This window comes from Mauremys mutica, chromosome 8 (assembly GCF_020497125.1).
Source record: "Mauremys mutica isolate MM-2020 ecotype Southern chromosome 8, ASM2049712v1, whole genome shotgun sequence".
Taxonomy (NCBI): domain Eukaryota; kingdom Metazoa; phylum Chordata; order Testudines; family Geoemydidae; genus Mauremys; species Mauremys mutica.
Window position 1 is genome coordinate 57902729 of NC_059079.1, and position 19048 is coordinate 57921776.

At 49.2% G+C, this 19048-nt stretch overlaps 1 protein-coding gene across 4 annotated transcripts in view; it reads right to left on the reverse strand.

The window, feature by feature from the left end:
• Nucleotides 1-1463: 1463 nt before the first annotated feature.
• FAM163A (family with sequence similarity 163 member A) overlaps nt 1464-19048 on the reverse strand; it is a 72819-nt gene continuing 55234 nt past the window's right edge. For all 4 annotated transcript variants that reach the window (XM_045026155.1, XM_045026158.1, XM_045026157.1 and 1 more), the window contains exons 2-5: nt 7144-7235; nt 5538-5560; nt 4346-4460; nt 1464-2961 (exon numbers count right to left, since the gene is read on the reverse strand). In XM_045026155.1, the coding sequence (XP_044882090.1) occupies nt 2566-2961; nt 4346-4438 (489 nt within the window). In that variant the 5' untranslated portion in view covers nt 4439-4460; nt 5538-5560; nt 7144-7235 and the 3' untranslated portion in view covers nt 1464-2565. The remainder of the gene's footprint in view (nt 2962-4345; nt 4461-5537; nt 5561-7143; nt 7236-19048) is intronic.

Consider the following 19048-nt stretch of genomic DNA (forward strand, 5'->3'; position numbering starts at 1 on the left):
GACAGGATGGCTTAAGGGCCAGGATGCAAAGTCTTTCAGTTTTAAGGTCTTGGTTCAAATACAGACCAGCAGGCGACCAGTGGCCGTTCAATGGTCTACACCAAACAGGTTGGTTCCTGATGGAGAGACACTCATGTCACATGCACCACCATCACGTTTGGCACTAATCTGCTCCCTCACTGGCAGTCTCAGCAGGGATGCCAAAGTGAATGGGCCTGAAGACTGAACTCTCCTCTCACCTGCTAATGTGGATCCTGCAGCTCTGGGCAGTGCTGTGTCTCAGCACCACGTCATGCCTCAGCTGTGGATAAACAGAGAATATAAAGGCTGTCAGTCAGTCCAGCACCTTTCATAGATTTAGACTATTTCCTCTATCACAACTTATAGTTCTAAATAATTCTGCCTAAATATCATGGCTGTGTGTTAAACATACTCTAGCTATCATCACTAAGAAAATTTGTGTGGCAGCAGGAACTTAGCTTTATAGGTTCATCTGCAACCAATTTGTACTCTCCACCTGCACTCACGGGACCATGTGTTGGGGACCCTGCAGCTGGCTGCTATGGAAATGGATCAGAATGACAGATGCGCCTTTTTAGTAATTTTTACCTAGTTTGGTATTGGAGTAAAAAATAATCTCCATGTCCATTTTGCAGAGAGGTGGACTGGATGGTCTAGCTCAGTCATTGTCAACATTTTTCATGCGGTGACCCCATGTTACCCCAGAAAGTAGGTTTGGGCTTCCAATCTAGCCCCAAAGAAAGGAAAGGCAATCATGAGCCCCCTAAAGACCTGTCTGTGTGAATCCCCCCACTGGTGGTCATGACCAGTGATGAGCTGCCAAAATCTTAACAACCGGTTCCCTATAAAAAGTTCTGATTTAAGGTCGGGAGTGGAGGAGGGGCCAGGGCAGGGGGAGACATACCCGTTGGGTCGGGGGCCCCTGCAGGGCCTGGGGCAAATTGCCCCACTTGCCCCCCTGGCAACCCTAAAGCTTGCAGCCCCCCTCCACCCTTCCCTTGCTGGCAGCTCAAAGCAGCAGGACGACTCAGGAGCTCAGCTGAGCTGCCCAGCTGCTGGCCATGCTGTGGCTCTTCGGGGTGGGGGAAGCGGAGGTGGGCTCGGGGGAGACATCCTTGTGGGGCCAGGGGCCCCTGCAGGGCTCAGGCCAATTGCCCCACTTGCCCCCTCCCTTCCAGCCAGCCCTGGAGCTTGCAGCAGGACCCCCCCACAGACACACCTTGCCGGGCCGCTCAAAAAGCGGCAGCAGGACGACTCCCAAGCTCAGCTGAGCTGCCCAGCTGGTGCCAGCGGCTGGCCACGCTGCAGCTGGGGGGAAGCAGGGGAAGGGCTGGGGGAGCCTCAGCCTCCCCAGCTGGGACTCCTGGGAGCAACAGGATGGTCCGGCCCGCAGACCAGAGTTCTTTGCCCACCCCCTGGCCCTTTAACAACCGGTTCTCCACAGAGGTCTAATTTTAGCAACCAGTTCTTGGGAACCTGTGGGAACTGGCTCCAGCTCACCACTGGCTCATGACCCCAAGGTCATGGTCTAGTAGGTCTTTTCCATCCCTATTGCTATTGTAAGCAGAATTAGTCCTAAACAGACTATTCCTCGGTTTCCCAGAAGATGGCAGTGGGCCTTTCAGGGCTTTGCACACTGCAGAAGATCAAAGCTTTCATTCTTTAATAGTGCAATTTTTCCTTTCAATAAAACCTTGCGCTTTTTATGCCTCTAAATTAAACCATTCCTAAAAAAGCCTGTGAAGATTAAAGTGTTGTTTTTTTTTGGCAGCAGCAGGATCATCATCTGCATTGTTAGCATATGTCAGTAATTTCACTAGTCCCCTTTTCTCCCCCTCAATTATCTAAAGTAGCCAGGGAGAGGTTATCCTATTTTACATTCTAACACAGACACTAGCATTCAATTGCAACTAATGTGATACGAAGGGAACAAAATGATCAAACTATTTGTTTATTTGCTTCTCCATTAGCTTTCATCAAGCAAGAGTGTTAGAACTCCTGGAACACTGGCTGGAGCTTCACCCTCTGTCTCTTCCTCCTTTCTAATGCCGCAGCCATTGCTGGAGCCGACAGCTCCCAGAATGACGTCTTGCTCTTGCTGAATGTGCTCAGTTCATCCATACTGGAGGCCAGTGATATTGCCTTGGAAAGTGACAAGTAGGATTTGTTTAGTGTAGACACCAAAGACCTCATTAAGGACTCAAGGGAATAAGGAGAGTCACAAGTGTCTTGATAACTAAGTTAGTCTGTACTGTACATAGCCCTCGTTAGACAAGTCCCTTCTGTAGATACAGTGGAATAATAATTACACTTGTGATAGGTTCAGAAATCACCACGTTCAAGCTCTTCATTCAAATGTCCCATGAAAGCTTACAGTGATCTGGACAGATCAACATCAGGACCACGCTGGGTCTCTGACTTAGCTGTTGATGTTCGTTCAAGGGTTCCTCTCCTTTGCAAGAAACCCCACTGAAATAAAATGGAGCCCCCCACCCCTCGATGGCCATCTCATTGGCGCACTCTGTGAGATAGTGACACTGCTGATTACACATCTGTACTAATAGCCCTCGGGTTTGGAAAGGTCTCGTGGACGATGCCATGGTGGGTCATCGGGTAACTCTGGAGGGTTGCCATTTTGATGGGTGGCCCCATTTCCTTGTAGCATGCGGGTGTGTAGGTGATCCTCTCACCGCCATTCCGCACCATGTCAGCGGTCTGTATGTAAAAGGGCGAGCCATAGGGGGAACAGGTAGGGCAGTAGTTCCGAGCACCCTGCTGGTTAAATTCGTGGGGTGGTGGTGGTGCTGGGCTGCCCTGCCCGTCCACGATGCGAGAGTTGCAGGCATTGCAAGTCGTAAGGTATGAGCGAGTGGGAAGGTCAGGCTCCTCCTCCTCCTCCTCCTCTTCCTCAGCAGATTCATCTTTCTTGCAGCAATAATACTATGCACAAGGGAAAGGTTTTGGTTAGCAAGAGGATTGCGTACTATGCAGCTATGCTTATGCACAAAGGCCCCTAGAGGGTCACACACACGGTCTTGGACACAGACTACGTTTGAAGACATTTTTAGGATTCATGGTCAGTCTCCCTCCCCTCCCCCCCATTTCTTCATCAGTGAAAGTCCTTCAGAAGGGGCTGAAGGATAATGGTCAACTACCAGGAATTCCACACAGAACCATTTGAGAGGAGACACAAAGAGCTTAAGAACATAAAAACGGCCACACTGAGTCAGACCAAAGGTCCATCTAGCCCAGTATCTGTCTTCTGACAGTGACCAATACTAGGTGCCCCAGAGGGAATGAACAGAACAGGTAATCATCAAGTGATCCATCCCCTGTCGCACATTCCCAGCTTCTGGCAAACAGGCTAGGGACACCATCCCTGCTCATCCTGGCTAATAGTCATTGATGGACCTATCCTCCATGAATTTATCTAGTTCTTTTTTTAACCCTGTTATAGTCTTGGCCTTCACAACAACCTCTGGAAAAGAGTTCCACAGGTTGACTGCACTGTGTGAAGAAATATTTCCTTTTTTAAAAAAACCTGCTGCCTATTAATTTCAGTTGGTGATCCCTAGTGCTTGTGTTATGAGGAGGAGTAAATAACACTTCCTTATTTACTTTCTCCACACCAGTCACGATTTTATAGACCTCTTTCATATCCCCCTTAGTCATCTCTTTTGAAAGCAGAAAAGTCCCAGTCTTATTAATCTCTCCTCATATGGAAGCCTCTCTAGGCAGGCCTGGAGGAGCCACCTTCACTGCTTCTTCCCTGGGGTAGGGTGTGGTAGGACCACGATGCCTCCAGCAGGGGCCTCAAAGGGCCTGATACACTGTCACAGGAACCTTATGTTAGTGGCAATCAGAGTAGCATAGCGGAGCTCCGCCTCGCCTGAACACATATCCCCCTTTCTCCTCAGCACACCCTCTGCTTTGGGAAGAGATGGCTGGCATAGGAGCCAGCTTCAGAGGTTTTACAACAGTGCAGAGATACCCTTTGCCAAAGGAGGTCTCTGCTGGCCACTTACAGTGAATATTCAGCCACTATGTGAAACCAGCCAACCCCTCCAATTAATTTGTGAGCTCTACAAACCCTCAACCCCAAGGATTTGCATCTAGCACCAGGAAAAAGGAAAAGAAATTAAGCCTTCACTCTATGGAGCTCCCTGGGAAAGGGGGAACATAGCAAAGATCTAACAAGCACAACACCCGGTGTCCTGCTGCAGTGGGGTATAAAGCAATGCACAGCAGCATTCCTGAAACTCACCTGCATTGTCCAGGTAAGTGCAAAGCACAGGTACCGCACCCCAGAAGTGTAGTTACATACCTGTAGCCTACAATAACAGAGCACCGCAATAATACACAGTAGGATCACGGTTGCTAGTATTCCGCCGGTGATAACAACAGTTCCTGCTGTCATCCGACCGATTCTCCATCAAACTCTGCAAGGCAGTGCAAGGAAAGGAGTGGGTTAAATTCAAGGGAGCTCAGAGCAGTGGTCAGCTACTGTGGTTCCAGTTAGGGGATTTGATTCTGCTACTGCTGCATCTGTGCAACCACTGCTGACTTTACATGGGGGTAGCTCAGTGGCTGCAGAATCAATCCCAGGGAGTTCTCTGTGCATGTGGGAGAATGAATGGCATTAGTCAAAGAAACCACTGAAAAACAGAAGGGTGGAGAGCACTGTGACCAATTAAATGCAACTTTCCAGGACTAGGCGAGGAGGGTAGCAGAAGGCCCTTCTCTTGTACCTTGCATACATATCCCTTTTCACAAAGGTGTCTCCAAGTGCTTAAGGAACACTAATTAACCCTTGCAGCCCACTGCCCCATGTTCTAGCTCAGGAAACTGAGCTGGAAGGATTTGCCCAAGGGCACTCAGCAAGTCAAGGCTCCATGCTCCCAACATAGCCACTAGGTGGCACTAATTCAATAGCACACAAGCTGGGAGACTGTAATTAAGCTTGGAAGGAGTAGATTTTGGCTGATGCTCTGACAGCTACATAGGCAGCTCTTCCATATACCCAGGGGAAGGCAGGCTCAAGCTACTGCCTGCTGCCTCTAGTTGGTCAGCAAGTTTCCAGCTGAAAAATACAGGGCTGACCCTCAAGAAGTAGGTCCCTGTGCAGTGTGACCAGTCTCGTCCAACTGCAGGTGGCTCTGGACCAGAGGCTACTTCTGAAGCTCAACTGCATGAAGAATTTCTGATAAGGACTAAGGACAAAGATCCCTCCAAACTGAGCTTGAATTGTGATCTGAGGAGCATGAAGCCAGATTCAAACCCAGAGCTCCAGCAGGGAAAGTCTAAAGGTACAGCCTGACTTGGTCACAGAGCCATTGCAAACCCAAACTCCAGAGCACAGCAGGCTCCAAGGCATCAGCAGGTCTGGGGGAAGCCCTTAGCCTCTCTGCAACAGCCCAGCACCATCCAGCATTAAAAGTGCCGTAGAGAAGGGAAGTCAGTGCAAAGAGGGCATGAAGTGGGTGACAGGGCTGAAAGAGTTAACAGAGGGTACTTACGTTCACTCAAGGGTGCGTTGGACCTGCAAGGGATGGGGGGGAAGAGAGATTAGACCATGTTTGTTCATTATGCAATATTTCTGACCAGCCACCAGGGGGCAGTGATTCAAACCTCGATAGGCAAGTGTTGGGCATTCCGGGCCTGATTTCTAGAGGTGCTGAGCACCAACAACTCCAGTTGATGTCAGTGGTAACTGAAGGTGCTAAGCGCCTCTGCGAATCAGGGCCCTCATTGGCTTAATCCCACTGCTGGGTCTAAGAATGAATGGTCAGTGATTGTGCTATGCTGCAGAGTCCAGGGACCCAGGATCTACACAAGTTGAGCTGTGCACATTGCATAACATTTACTCTGCAGTAATTCGTAAGGGCAAAAAACCCCATGGCTGTTTCCTGCAATTCCATTGCCCATCAGATCACTCTGCGATGGCTGTGGCGACAGCACACCACACAGCCACTTGCTCTGGTTCTCCACATAGGCTCCCCCCTACACCTCAGTGCAGGCAAGACTGGGCAGCTGCCGGGGCTGCTGAAAGCCTGATGGCTTGCAGAGAGGATTCCCCTTCCTTCTGCTCCATGGGAACTCCCCCCTCCTCCTTTGGCCTATCTGGGCTTCACGCAAGGGCCAGGATCTGGCTCAGCACACATGAGCAGTGCACTTTTCAGTACATTGCTGGGCACACGATGCAAGTGTGGGCAGCCCTGCCCCAGTTGGTCTGGCAGTGCCCGCCCCCCTCCCTCAGTCCAGCCATGCAGCCTGGTGCACAAAGCTCCCAAGGCACTAGTGAACGGCATTGCTGCTCAGTCTGTCTCACTGCCACTCCCTCACGATGGCTGCCCTGGTGCAACTGACAGCGCTGCAGCCCCTGGCTCTCTAAGAGCCTCAGCAGGTCAGATGAATTCAGCCAAGCAGCACCTCTAGGACGCAGGTATTAATACCCCCATTGTACCGAAGGGGGACAGGCTCAGAGTCACACATAGCGAGTCAGCAGCAGAGCCAGTTCCCCTGCCCACTAGCTGCTTTGCCACGTTTGTCATATTTTAATGAGAAGCACAGAGAAGTGGATGTTTTTCAAAGCCCAACCACCCCAAGGAAATCAGCAAGTGAGGTATGAACTGCTGAGTGGTGTCTCGGAGCCAAACGCACCCCTACACTGCATGTGAATGGCTCTACTGAAGTCAGCAGGAGCCCTGGGCACAGAATGGGGCTTTCAGCATTGTTGTTAGGGGCATTTGGCCTCCAGGATTATAAAAAACGTTACCTTCTCCCCTCCCAGCCCCCCGAGAGAGCAACCTTTGAAGGACATGGTGGCTATCACGAGATTGCAAATAATTCAGTGTTGCTTCTGGGGGGAAAAGCACAGCTTTGTTAAGTATTATTTAGTCTTACAATCTTTACAACTGATTGCACTGCATGCTATTGGATAGCCTCAAAGCTGGCCCACACAAACCGTTTATGTATTATTGTTACAGCAGCACTTAGGGATCAGTGCACGAGGAGCAAGTCTTCTCTTCACCACAGGGCTCAGATGGGCCTTTTCTCAGCAACTACCCAGATGTCTAACCTTGAACAAGTGGGCTGTCATGGGTAGCTTAGCAGGACACTTACACTGAAAATGGCTGAAATGGTGCCACAGTCACACGGGCCTGAGAGGAGACGACTGGAGCAGGAAGTTCCACATGGCCACACGTGGGTTGTCCCTGAGGGGGAGAAATCAGAGAGGAAAATAACACAGGAAGCAGTACACAGTTGTTTACTTATATTACAGTAGCACCTGTCAACCACACATGCGATCAGGACTCCACTGTGCTAGGCCCTGTACATATGTATGTACACACAGAAAGAGATAGTGCCTGCCCCACAGAGCTCACCATCTGACTAAACAAGATGGACACAGGGTGTGAGAGGAGACAGCGAGGTGAAGTGACTTGCTCAGGATCACACATCAGTCATGTGTCAGAGCTAGGAACAGAGTCCAGGCCCCCAGAGTCCTAGTCCTTAGACCCCATCTCGCTGAGGAACTTTGAGTAGTTCCCATTATAATGCTGTTCCCAGCCTTTCCTGGAACACAGGATTTGCCTTACCGGTCTCCTACAGTGACCCGGTCCTTGCTGTTTCAAAGGGAAGATGGAAAACCCACTCACTGTAAGGCCCTTTGCCAATGGACGCAGTTTCCAGGCAGCCTGTCCACCTGAGACATCCTTGCTCGGTGTCTGTCAGTTTCACTTTTCCCCAGGGCAGCACTGATTCCCTAACTTGGGAAAACACTAGCTGCAGCTGGCATGATCACACTTAATTAACGATCCCCATCTCCCTTTGAGTCACAGCCCCCTCAGGCGCATGCTCGTTGGGAGAGACCTGTGCCCCAGCCCATTTCGAGCCAATCCAGTCTAATCAAGCCCTCAAGAGATATTAATTAACTCATGAAATTGATCAAGTGAGGTGGCAGCCCGGATAAGAAAAGTGTCTAATTGGCCCCTTAACTCACTCATTGCTAAGCAGCGCATGGATATGGACCAGAACCAACCAGGCCCTTCCAGGTTCTCCACAGTGCCAGGAGAGTGCAGTGCAAAACAAAGGCCTATTTTCCCTTTTAACGCCTCACTCACCATGTCTCTGCATGTCCCACCCCAAGGTAACATGCACACAGGCAATGTACTCTGCATCTCAGCAACAGAACTGCAGGGCACGGCCGTATGATGATGGTGCCACGCAGGTGCCTGTTAGCCTGCTACATGCCTGACGGGGTCACATGGACGGTCCCCGATAAGGCAGATGTTTCACAGCCATAACAATATACACAATGCACAAGGAACTGGCCCATACACTGTTTGAACTGAATTGGGGTGGGAGAGAGAGAGAGAGAGAGAGAGAGTGTGTGTGAGTGAGAGAGAGAGAGTGTGAGAGAGAGAGAAAGTACTGTGCCACTCTGGATACTGCTACATTATCTCTGCCAGGAATGACTTTTCTAAGGAGCCTTTGGTCTTTCCCATTGGATCACACCAAATGGCAGGCATTTCCCAGGGGAGGAGATCGCCAGACACTCCTCTGCAAGGAGTTCCCCTGCTCCTCATCCCACCAATGCCTCAGTTCAGACACTAGCCATATAACTTGGGACATGCAGCAATTCAATAAACTGACTGATGGGGGCAAACTGGAAATTCAGAGAGAGGGACATGAAAAATTAGGGCAGGGTTGGGAGGATGTGTAGGAATTGATTGGAAGAACCCAGCGTGCATAGCCTGGCTTCACAATGATGGAGAGGAACATACAGTATGATACACCAAACCCTTATAAAATATTCGAGGGCTACAAACAACAAGAATGGTAGGAAGATAGGTTAATCCAAGGGGTTTCAGTAACATGGAATCAAGTATCGGGGGTAGCCGTGTTAGTCTGTATCCACAAAAACAACAAGGAGTCCGGTGGCACCTTAAAGACTAACAGATTTATTTGGGCTTGAAATAGGGACTGGGAGTAGCTGGCTCATTACAAAAGCAACTTTCCCTCTCCTGGAATTGACACCTCCTCATCTGTTATTGGGAGTGGACTACATCCACCCTGATCGAATTGGCCCTGTCAACACTAGTTCTCCACTTGTAAGGTAACTCCCTTCTCTTCATGTGTCAGTATAATAATGCCTGCATCTGTAATTTTCCCTCCATGCATCTGAAGAAGTGAGTTTTTTTACCCACGAAAGCTTATGCCCAAATAAATCTGTTAGTCTTTAAGGTGCCACCGGACTCCTTGTTGTTTTAGTAACATGGAATGAAGTTAAACAAAAAGAGCTTTGGGCTCAACTTCAAGAAAATATTCTAACAGGCAGAAATAGCAGACTGTGGAATGGTCTCCAAGGAGCACTGGCGGAATCCCCATTGTTATTTAAAAGTGGACTGGTCAAAGCATTGGGAAATATAGTGCAGGGAGCAGTCCTGCACTGGCCACAGCATGGAAGACAACTGGACATGAATTTTCCAACTAATTGTTTTTCCATCAGAAAATGTTGATTTGTCTAAACCGAAACTTTTGGCAGGAAAGGGTGTCGAGGGATGAGGACTGGGCTGGCTGAGGTGCACTGGCACTGCCGTGCACATGGGTGGAAGCTCATGTGTTGCTGGCACTGTGCCTGGCTCTAGTCGAGGACGGGCAGTTTCACAAGCACAAAAACTCCCACCAAGGTGGAACCAGATTCTTAAGACAAAATTAAAGCTGATGTTCACTAGAGAGGTGCCAGGCTGTGTACACGGAGCTTTCAGAAAGCCCTCCCCTCGGCAAATGGGCTATGGAAGCTGCTCAACAAAATCAAGACCAACAGCTCACTCCCCCACACCCTCTCCTTTGGTTGGGTAGTTCAGCTCTGCCAACAGGGCACACTGTCGTGTGCCAGCAGAGCTGGATGATGGAGCTGTGTTTTGTACATCGCCTGAACCTGACACCCGCACCCCAAATGCTTCGCTTGGACAGCCACACCTGAACTGCCTCGGCCAGGAGAGACAAGCGATTCTTCTGGTTGGTGTGGGACGTAGGCACAGCCCAGACCCACCTCCTATTACAGAGCACAGAGACCTTGGGTGCAGGAAGCATGACAACATTCCCCTGCAGGTGCCCACAGGAAATCTCATGTTCTAGAGCATATGGTGAGCCTCTGCGCCCCTCAGACTCTGGGGTAGGGACTGGGGCCCTTCTGCTGGCCAAAGTTTGACACCTACTCCAGTGTCCAAACTGCTCTGGGACTCCCACATCAGCAGCACATTATGGTTAGTGGCATGTTGCTGGCACGCCCTTGCACCAGCCGTGGGGGGTTGGGTGACACCTCCTCCTGTCCTCCCGTTTTACCCATCCCAGCTTCATCACCATCATCAGCTCTGGTGTGCACCCCCTCAGTTACCTCGGCAACCTTGCACCCATGCTTCCCAAGAGCAAAAGAAGTCCCCAGATGAGCTCTTGGTGCACCAGGGGCTGCTCCTGCTGGGAAACCGGACCCCACATATCACACAACGGAGTTCTATTCTTATCCCCCTGCTCTGGGGCGGAGGTGACCTGTGCGTGAGTCATGCTGCTGGAGCAGAGTGATGCCCTTATTAATGGCTTATGTGTGGAATGGGGGGGCAGGCAGTGGTGGCCCTGGAGATAGGGACCCTGGCCCCCTGTGACTAAGCCTCCCTGGTCAGTGATTTGAAGGGAGGAGGAAGACTTTCTGTCTGGTATTAAAAAAAATTAAAAAAAAAAAAGTCAGCCCTTACCAGAGTTTACTGCTATGGGGGAGAGAAGCATAGAGAGCAGGAAAGGGGAAAACAGCTACAGCACAGGCCAAATGCAAAGGTGATGGAGGCAGAAGGGAAAAGAGGTGATTCTGGGGGGGCTGAAGGAAGGACAGGAAGATTTATCTGTGCTGAGCTTAATCATGCTCAGTTTGGTAGTTTAAACAGAGGAAAATTACGGCAGGAAAAGCAAAGCCGCAGCTAAGTTGCGTAGGCAGCAGGGAGCCAAGTCACGCTATTGTGAATTGGGCCGCGCGGACTTTCCCGCTAATAGATCCCCCTCCTTGCCAAGCCCCAGCAAAGCTCTGGGCACGTGGCGCGTGCTGCAGATGGAGCGGCAGTCCCAGCTGGGCACGTTCACACTCCATGCTGGCCTTGTTCATAGTTTACTTTTTGGCTGTGCAGAGATGACACGGCTGGCTGGCATCAAGCATACTCCTGGCTTGGGCTGCAGCCAGCGTTTTCATTTCTCCTGCACTCACAGAGTGGTTATCCAAATGGCTCTACCCTTCTCCCCAACCTGCGGGGAGCAGGCTATTTTGGCTGGAATGAGACAAGGGGAGACTTAGGGGCCATAATGCTCCATGTTCAAACACCTGCTACATGTTCAGCTCTCAGCCATTCACAGGAGTAAGTAGGCCCTGGGAAGTCAGGAAGCCCTGGTTTAACCCTGCCTTGATCAGTTACTTGCTGAGGGGCCTGGAGCATGTCACGAACTCTCTGCTTCGCCAACACTTTGATGGCCACCTGGTACTTGACAGTTGACTGCATACTGCATGCCACAGCCACAGGGAACCCCGACTCAGCTGTGAAGCTAGAACACAGATCCTCCTGCTCCAAAAGCACAGGACTCTCACTGGAGCAAGAGGGGAATCTCCTTCTGCCAGCAATATAAGGCGTACGACACACAGCTGAGTCTATTCAGCAAGGACAGTGTGTGAATGTATATATAGGCTGGACAATGTACTAGAAGACTTCTTTCCCCACCTCACAGGAGCATGGATGAGTCATCATTTGTACCATGCTTCAAGCAAACGAAGCCCCACACAAACACTAGGTATTTTTAGGAAGACAAAGGATCATCAAGCCCTTCATCATCTGGTTAAAAATGTGTTGCCATATGTAATTGTGGCTCCTTTCTGGAATTCCACAGATGTCAGGGACTTGTCCTGCAAAGTTTCTATTACAGCAGGCAGGAAGGTTTTGACATTTCAAAGTTTTAGCTTCTTTTCACAAAACAATAATTGACGTTTTTTCACCAGCTCTAGTTTTTTTATATTAAAAAGGTTCAGGCAATAGCAGTCAGCCAAACAGCTAAGCAAGAACCATCGGTCCTAGAAGCATTGGCAACTTCTCACTGTCCTAGAGAATACTAGTCCCTGGATCGTCACAGATTCACTTTTGGCTGGAATCCTATGGTAAGGCACAGGGCCAGCATGCTCTGCACTGGGATGGATTCTACACAGGCAGGGGCGAAGCGTTACATCTGTAAGAACAAAGGTGAAAAGCAATGAATAGGCCAGGGAAAGGGAAGGAATGAGCTCCTGCATTAAGGAGAGCATGGCTGTACAGATCCAAGTATCTCCTGCCTAACAGCAGGATGAAGCAGTCCCTGTACTAATGATCCAACCCACGTCTAAGATACAACCGTTCTCCATTCATGTCCCAGCCCCTCCAACTCAGTGTTCTTGTAAGGAAGACAGCAGATGCATATGGAGGTTGACACTTGCTACCACTTACGGCAGAGTACGTGCGTCTGTGCCTGATCTCTGGTCACTCTTGCTTTGGAGGGCAGCAAACAGGTGTGCTCTGAAATGCATGCCACATGGACTGGTAGGATCAATGCCTCTGCATTAGTACTTAACGTTACCTCCGGTTAGATTCAAACCACCCAGCCTCCATCTTTTCCTTGTGCTTCATGTGTCAGGGGAAATCACTTTAGAGTCAGAGAGATGAGTTCTTGGCTTAGTCACTCTGGTCCAGCTCCACTGGACTCTGAGGTTCCACCAGCACAGCTGAGGAGAAGAATCTGACTGAATGTATTTTTCCAAATATAAATAAGGAGCCAGATTCTGTCCTCCACCATACCCGCTCACTGGGCCTCGTTCAGAGCTGGCGTGAGTGGGGACAAGTCCACTGACGCAGGTGGCGCTGCATCTGCTTACAGTCAGTCTGAATTTGGTCCATTGACAGGAGCGTGACTCACAGCAGAATCTGGCCCATTAAGTCTATGGTCAATTATCTGCTACCTCCGCTTGAATTCACACTCAATTATTTTTCCTTTAGAGCCCTTAGTCTGCATTTGACAAATTAACAAGAATCGATTCACCTACTAACAGTGCTACGGAATTCATTGTTTTCTGCAAGCTAGGATTCCCTTAGAGTCTCCACTGAGGCCAGCCGCTTATGGCATAGACTGAACTTCACCGAGCTACAGCATGCAGAACAAAAATCATTGCCACGGCTGGCTTGCTCTCTACCTCTGTTCTGATGCAACCCCCCCGCTTGGTATTGGCAGGCCCATTAATTATTTGTATGACAGCAGTTTGTAAAGGCCCCAACCAAGATCACTGCCTCATTGTGCTAAGCACTGCAAACTGAGTAGGAGACCATTCCTGGCCTGAAGGCCTTACAATGTACTAGAGCAGACAGAGGGGGAGAAAAGTAGTACTATGCCCATCTTACGGATAGGACATTGAGGCACAGAAAGATTAAATGACTTGCCCAATGTCACACAGGGAGTCTAGGGCAGAGGTGGGAGTTGAAGCCAGATCTCTTGAGTCCCTGCCCCAGTGCTGTAACCACTAGACCATCCTTCCCTCGTCATGAAGAACAGCTCAATGCTTGTATAATGCAACTGGCCAGCGCAAGTAGCTCGAGGTTCCTCAGAGTCTATGGTAGGATTCAGCTAGGACAATGCACCATCCCCTAGGAGAGCCTCTAGATGCAGACCAAGTTCCACAAGCAAAGCATCCCTTTCAATTCCCGTGTTAGCCAACTCTGCAGAAGGCCACCACACAATCTGCACCACTTAGGTCCCAGCCCTAGTCTTGCAGTAGGACTCGGGGCCTGCTGCAAGCGGTGACGTGCAACAAGAACTGAAAAATTGCTGCATTCGTGCTATGCAGAGCACACACATGAGAGAGAGAGTACGGACAAGCACACACAGACGGCAATATTCTCTCCTTGGCAGGAGCCCAGTATGCCCTCCCCCACCCCGAGTCCTACTGCAAGACCAGGGCTGGGACCTAAGTGGTGCAGATTGTGTGGTGGCCTTCTGCACAGGGCTGGATTCCCCAGAGCGCGCCACGCATCCCAGCACTGATTACTTAAACTCTCTGTTGGACGCTCCCTGTTCCGTGCACGCAGCTGTTAAAAGCTCCAGAAGCACAGTGACAAACCAAGCATTGCTAAGTAGCTAGAATGAGCCAGGCTGTAAACAGCACTTAAAACAATGCTGCAGGCCAACTCTTCCCGACTGCCAGCGAGCCCAGAGAGCTCTGCTGTTGAGACAGCACACCGAGCGTGGATTCACTTAGGGCAATTTGCCTAGTACGCACCCCTCAGAAGCACTAGAAATCTACAGTTCTGATTCATCAGACTGGCACAGTGCTACCTTGCTTGGGTGTTCCACTGTGGGGCAAGAGCACGAGCTTGTGCCCAGGACTCCATGGGGCTGGGCCAGTGGAGGTTACTCACTAACATTCTCAAGATGCCCTGGCCACTTTCCCCTCCCCCTCACTCCCACCTAGTGCCGCCTTCTTACAGGGTTGCATTGACCGGCTCTGAGCCGCTCACAGTAGGGTGTGACAGCCTGCGCTGCCCCCCCCCCCCAGCAGACTTTCCTCTGCCGGGGACCCTGTGCCCTAGGACACACTGGCACAAGCTGGCACTTCCCAGAGCTGAATAAACTGCTGCTTATTCATCATAAGTGGTTCTCACCTGGCAAAGACACTCTCCATTGCTGGTGAGGTAGGGGCAGCAACAACCCAAACCTCTTCACCACTTTATTCAGTGTCGTGGGTCACTTTGATGGGAGCATTTCATGCCACAGCAGAGGAGACTGGATGCGTCAGCCAAATTCTGCTCTGCATTCCACTGGTACATGGCTGGAATAAGTCCATTGGCTTCGCAGATGGATTCTGGACTTACACTAGTGTAAAAATCTATCCCAGGTACTTATCTGGCCCCCCATCACCACAGCCCCTGAGCACCTCCCAGTCTGTAATGTGGTGATCCTCATAACACCCCTGGGAGGCAGGGCGGTGCTGTTATCCCATTGTACAGAGGTGCAACTGAGATTAAGTGACTTGCCCAAGGTCACACAGGAAGCTTGTGGTGGAGCAGACTCTCCCGAGTCAGAGACTTGCCCACTAACCACTGACCTTAGAGAGAACTGCCCCAATTATGTCCCTTTTCAATTGGGATTTTTTCCCAGAATGCCCTGGAATGCTAGCCTATGTTTTGGTCACACATGGAACGTCCATATTATTTTAAAGGGATTCGGTCAAGCATCTTAGATCCAAGTGAAGCCTGAAATGATGGAGCCCTGAATTGGACTCTAGTCCTTTAAAAGTCAGTGTTAATACACTAAAGATGGTGTTAGTAGCACAGGTTAAGACTTTTAGGATAGCTAATTCTTGGCAGTGTCTCCTTACAGGTTTTTTTTTAAATAAATAAGAATACCAGAGTGCCCAAGACAAGTAATTTTTTTTCCTTTTGACTCAGTTAGAAAATGGAGGTGACTCCCATGCTACAATTTAAAATAGACAAATGGATTTCCTGCCAATTCACTGTTCGCCTGAGACATCATGTACTAACAGGCATCCCCAAGTGAATTGATTTATTTGTTTATTAAGAGATACTCTCGGAGCTTCTGAACCAAGGAGTTTGTAATGGAAATGCGGTCAGGCCAGAGCACCATAAACAGGGCTGTTCTCAGAAAACAAAAGAAGCCTTGGCAGGGATAAAGAGTGCTCTGGTTTTATTTTCGCTCTGCTCACAGAGACACTCTCCTCGCTCCTTGAGCTGGCCACTGGGATGGAAATGTAAAGGGACAGATCCCCAGCTACAGGATAATTCCATTGACTTCTAGAGTTACACCAATTTGAGCTAGGATCCAGCCCTTGAAAACCTCCAAGAAAAATAAAAGCATTTACTAGTGAGTTTGGGGGCTCGGTTCACATCCCTCCCTCTCTGTGATGTTCAAGCCACGGAGGAGACACTTAAAGTGCCCTTTTGGGTGGGGGTTTCATCCTCTGGCCCTTCTTAGCTGCTTTTCTAACTCGGACGCCTCCACCGAAGGTTGTAATTTTCACCAGGAAGGATTTCAGAGTGCTTTGCACACTTACAACATATCTACAAACTCCAGGGCCAAATCCTAACCTTACCCTGCACTGAAGCCAGTGAGTTACACCAGGTGCAAACCAGCATAGAATCTTGGCTAATGACCGATTGAATTACTTCACCCACCACGTGTTACACCACCATCTTTGCTAATGGGCATGTTGCCACACTTGTGCATGGGCTATTGCATTTAAGCTGAACGCACTGCGCATCCAGGCTCAGATTTTCAAATCCACCTAGCGAGAATAGAGCATCTGTATTCCTTAAAGTTAATAAGAACTGGGTGTCCAAATCCCCTAGGCAGGTTTGAAAATCTCAGCCCTATTTTCTGATATCAGATTTTCTTTTCACCATTTATACAGTTTGTTGACATTTTGCACTTTAGTCAGCTCGGCTGGTTGGTTTTAAAATCCATTTAACTTTCTAGGCACAGTTGGTAGCATTTTCTGGTTCCTATTTTTAATGTAAGGCTGTTACTTTAGCAGTTCCAGCATTACAGGGGGGTCATCTTCTGTGTCCTGCACTGGCTAAGTGAAAAGATCCAGCATTTAGGTCACTTTTTGTGCAGGTTCAGAACAGTTTTCACACCATGAAGATGATTGTCCCTTGGCGGTTTGCCATTGAATCAGTATGCAACAATTACATCATGGGAGGAAGGAAGGAAGGAAGGAGGAGGAAACAACTGGGAGGTGGACTGAGCGGCTTTGCATGGGACTAGAGATGACAGGAACAAATCTTTGATTTGAACATTACCTGACCGATACTGAAGAAATATTCAAATGGCTGAATAGTTCTCAATGTTCAAAATTAATATTCAGCTTGACTATCCCTGGTAACCTGGCAGGGTTCTAGTATAGTCAAATCCAAACGTTCAAAAATCATGAATCAAGCTTCCCAAAATCATGAGATTTAATAAATAAATAAATAAATAAATAAATGTTGGATTTTTTTCCCCCTTTGCCTTGTGGATAGACTTGGAGCGGTTTTTTGTGCTTTTTCTCTGCAAGAAAATTTACCTTTTTCATCATGAAAGCCAAGAGTCTCCTTTAGTCACATGACTCCAGGAGCCAGTGCTTGAAGAAAAAACAAATATTGCAAGACTTGCAATAAAATTAGGAGAGATGGCAACACTAGGATTCTAAAATCCAGGGCAGGATCTGGGGAGCTGATGATTTCCAGTTTAGTAGGAGCTAACAGAGCTAGGCAACTGAGCAACAGTAGCAGATGAAATTCAGTCGAGACAAGTGCAAGGTAATGCATGCTGGAATGAACTATTTGAATTACTCATACTCATAATTAACTGTAACCACTCAGGAAAGATCTAGGTGTCACTTCAACAGGTCAAAGAAAACATCTGCTCAGTGGACAGCAGCATCAAACAAGCAAGCTTGGGCTGTATAGGGAGAGGAAGAAAACAATACTGAATACAGACTTGAAGGTGGCAATTTTGCAACAAAAAAACTTCAAAAACAGACTCCAAAGAGAGACTGCTGAACTTAAATTAATATGCAAATTAGATACAATTAACTAAGGGCTTGGCTACACTTGCAGATGTGCAGCGCTGGGAGTTACAGCTGTGTTCATACAGCTGTGTAGGGAAAGCGCTGGTGTGTGGCCACACTCACAGCTACCAGCGCTGCAGTGTGGCCACATTTGCAGCGCTGTTGGGAGTGGTGCATTATGGGCAGCTATCCCAGCGTTCAAGTGGCAGCAACGTGCTTTTCAAAAGAGGGGGGTGGGGTGGAGTGTGACAGGGAGCAGGGGAGAGAGCGAGAGAGTGGATTTTTGGAGCCGACACTGTGTGTCAGCTCCCTGCCTTGCAAATTTTGTGTCAGCTCCCTGCCTTGCAAAATCTGAAAATTTCCTCGACCCCTCATTTACTCTTAACTGCAAATAGCCTGCAGACCAGATAAGCAGCTGCTCCAAGGGACTCCCTTTCTCCCCCTCCGCCCCCGCTGTTTCTCTCCTCAAGCAAACACTCATCCCCCTGCCTGCCTCATTCACAGCAAGGTAGTGGGTTATCTCAATTGATTGTTCACAGTCAGTTACAGATTGATCACAGCAAACAAGAGCTGTGTTTGTTTTTTAGATAAGCAGCTCCCGGAGCCCCAAGTTCACAACAAAACAAAGAGAGGCATCATAACAAAACAAAGAGAGTAATTTAGTTAAAAGCATTCTGGGATATCTCCTAACACCCTGGAGGCCAATAACAGCGCTGGTGTGTGGCCACACTTGATGAGCAGCGCTGCATCACCAGCGCTGCACTCGTTATACCCCAAGCAGACCAGGTGTACAGCCAGCACTGCAGCCAGGGAGTTGCAGCGCTGGATGTGCCTTGCAGGTGTGGACAGTTACTAAGTTGCAGCGCTGTAAAGCCTCCACCAGCGCTGCAACTCTCCAGTGTAGCCAAGCCCTTAGGTTTAAACTTAGGGTATGGCTACACTGGCGATTTGCAGCGCTGGAAAGCCTCCACCAGCGCTGCAATTAGTAAGTGGCCACACCTGCAGGGCACTTCCAGCGCTGCAACTCCCTGGCTGCAGCGCTGGCCGTACACCTCACTCAGTATGGGGAATAAGGATTCCAGCGCTGGTGCTGCAGCGCTGGTCATCAAGTGTGGCCACACACCAGCGCTGTGATTGGCCTCCAGGGTATAAGGTGTATCCCAGAATGCTTTTATAAATTACTCTCTTTGTTTTGTTATGCAGCCTCTCTTTGTTTTGTTGTGAACGAGCTCCGATCGGAGCTCCGTTGCCAAACAAACAGAGCTCCTGTTTGCTGTGATCATCTGTACCTGGCTGTAAACAATCAAATGAGATTGCAGGGAGGGAGGGAATGAAACAGCGGGGAGTCGTGTTGGCTGCAGGCTGTTTGCAATTAAGAGTTAAGACTAAGGGGTTGGAAACATG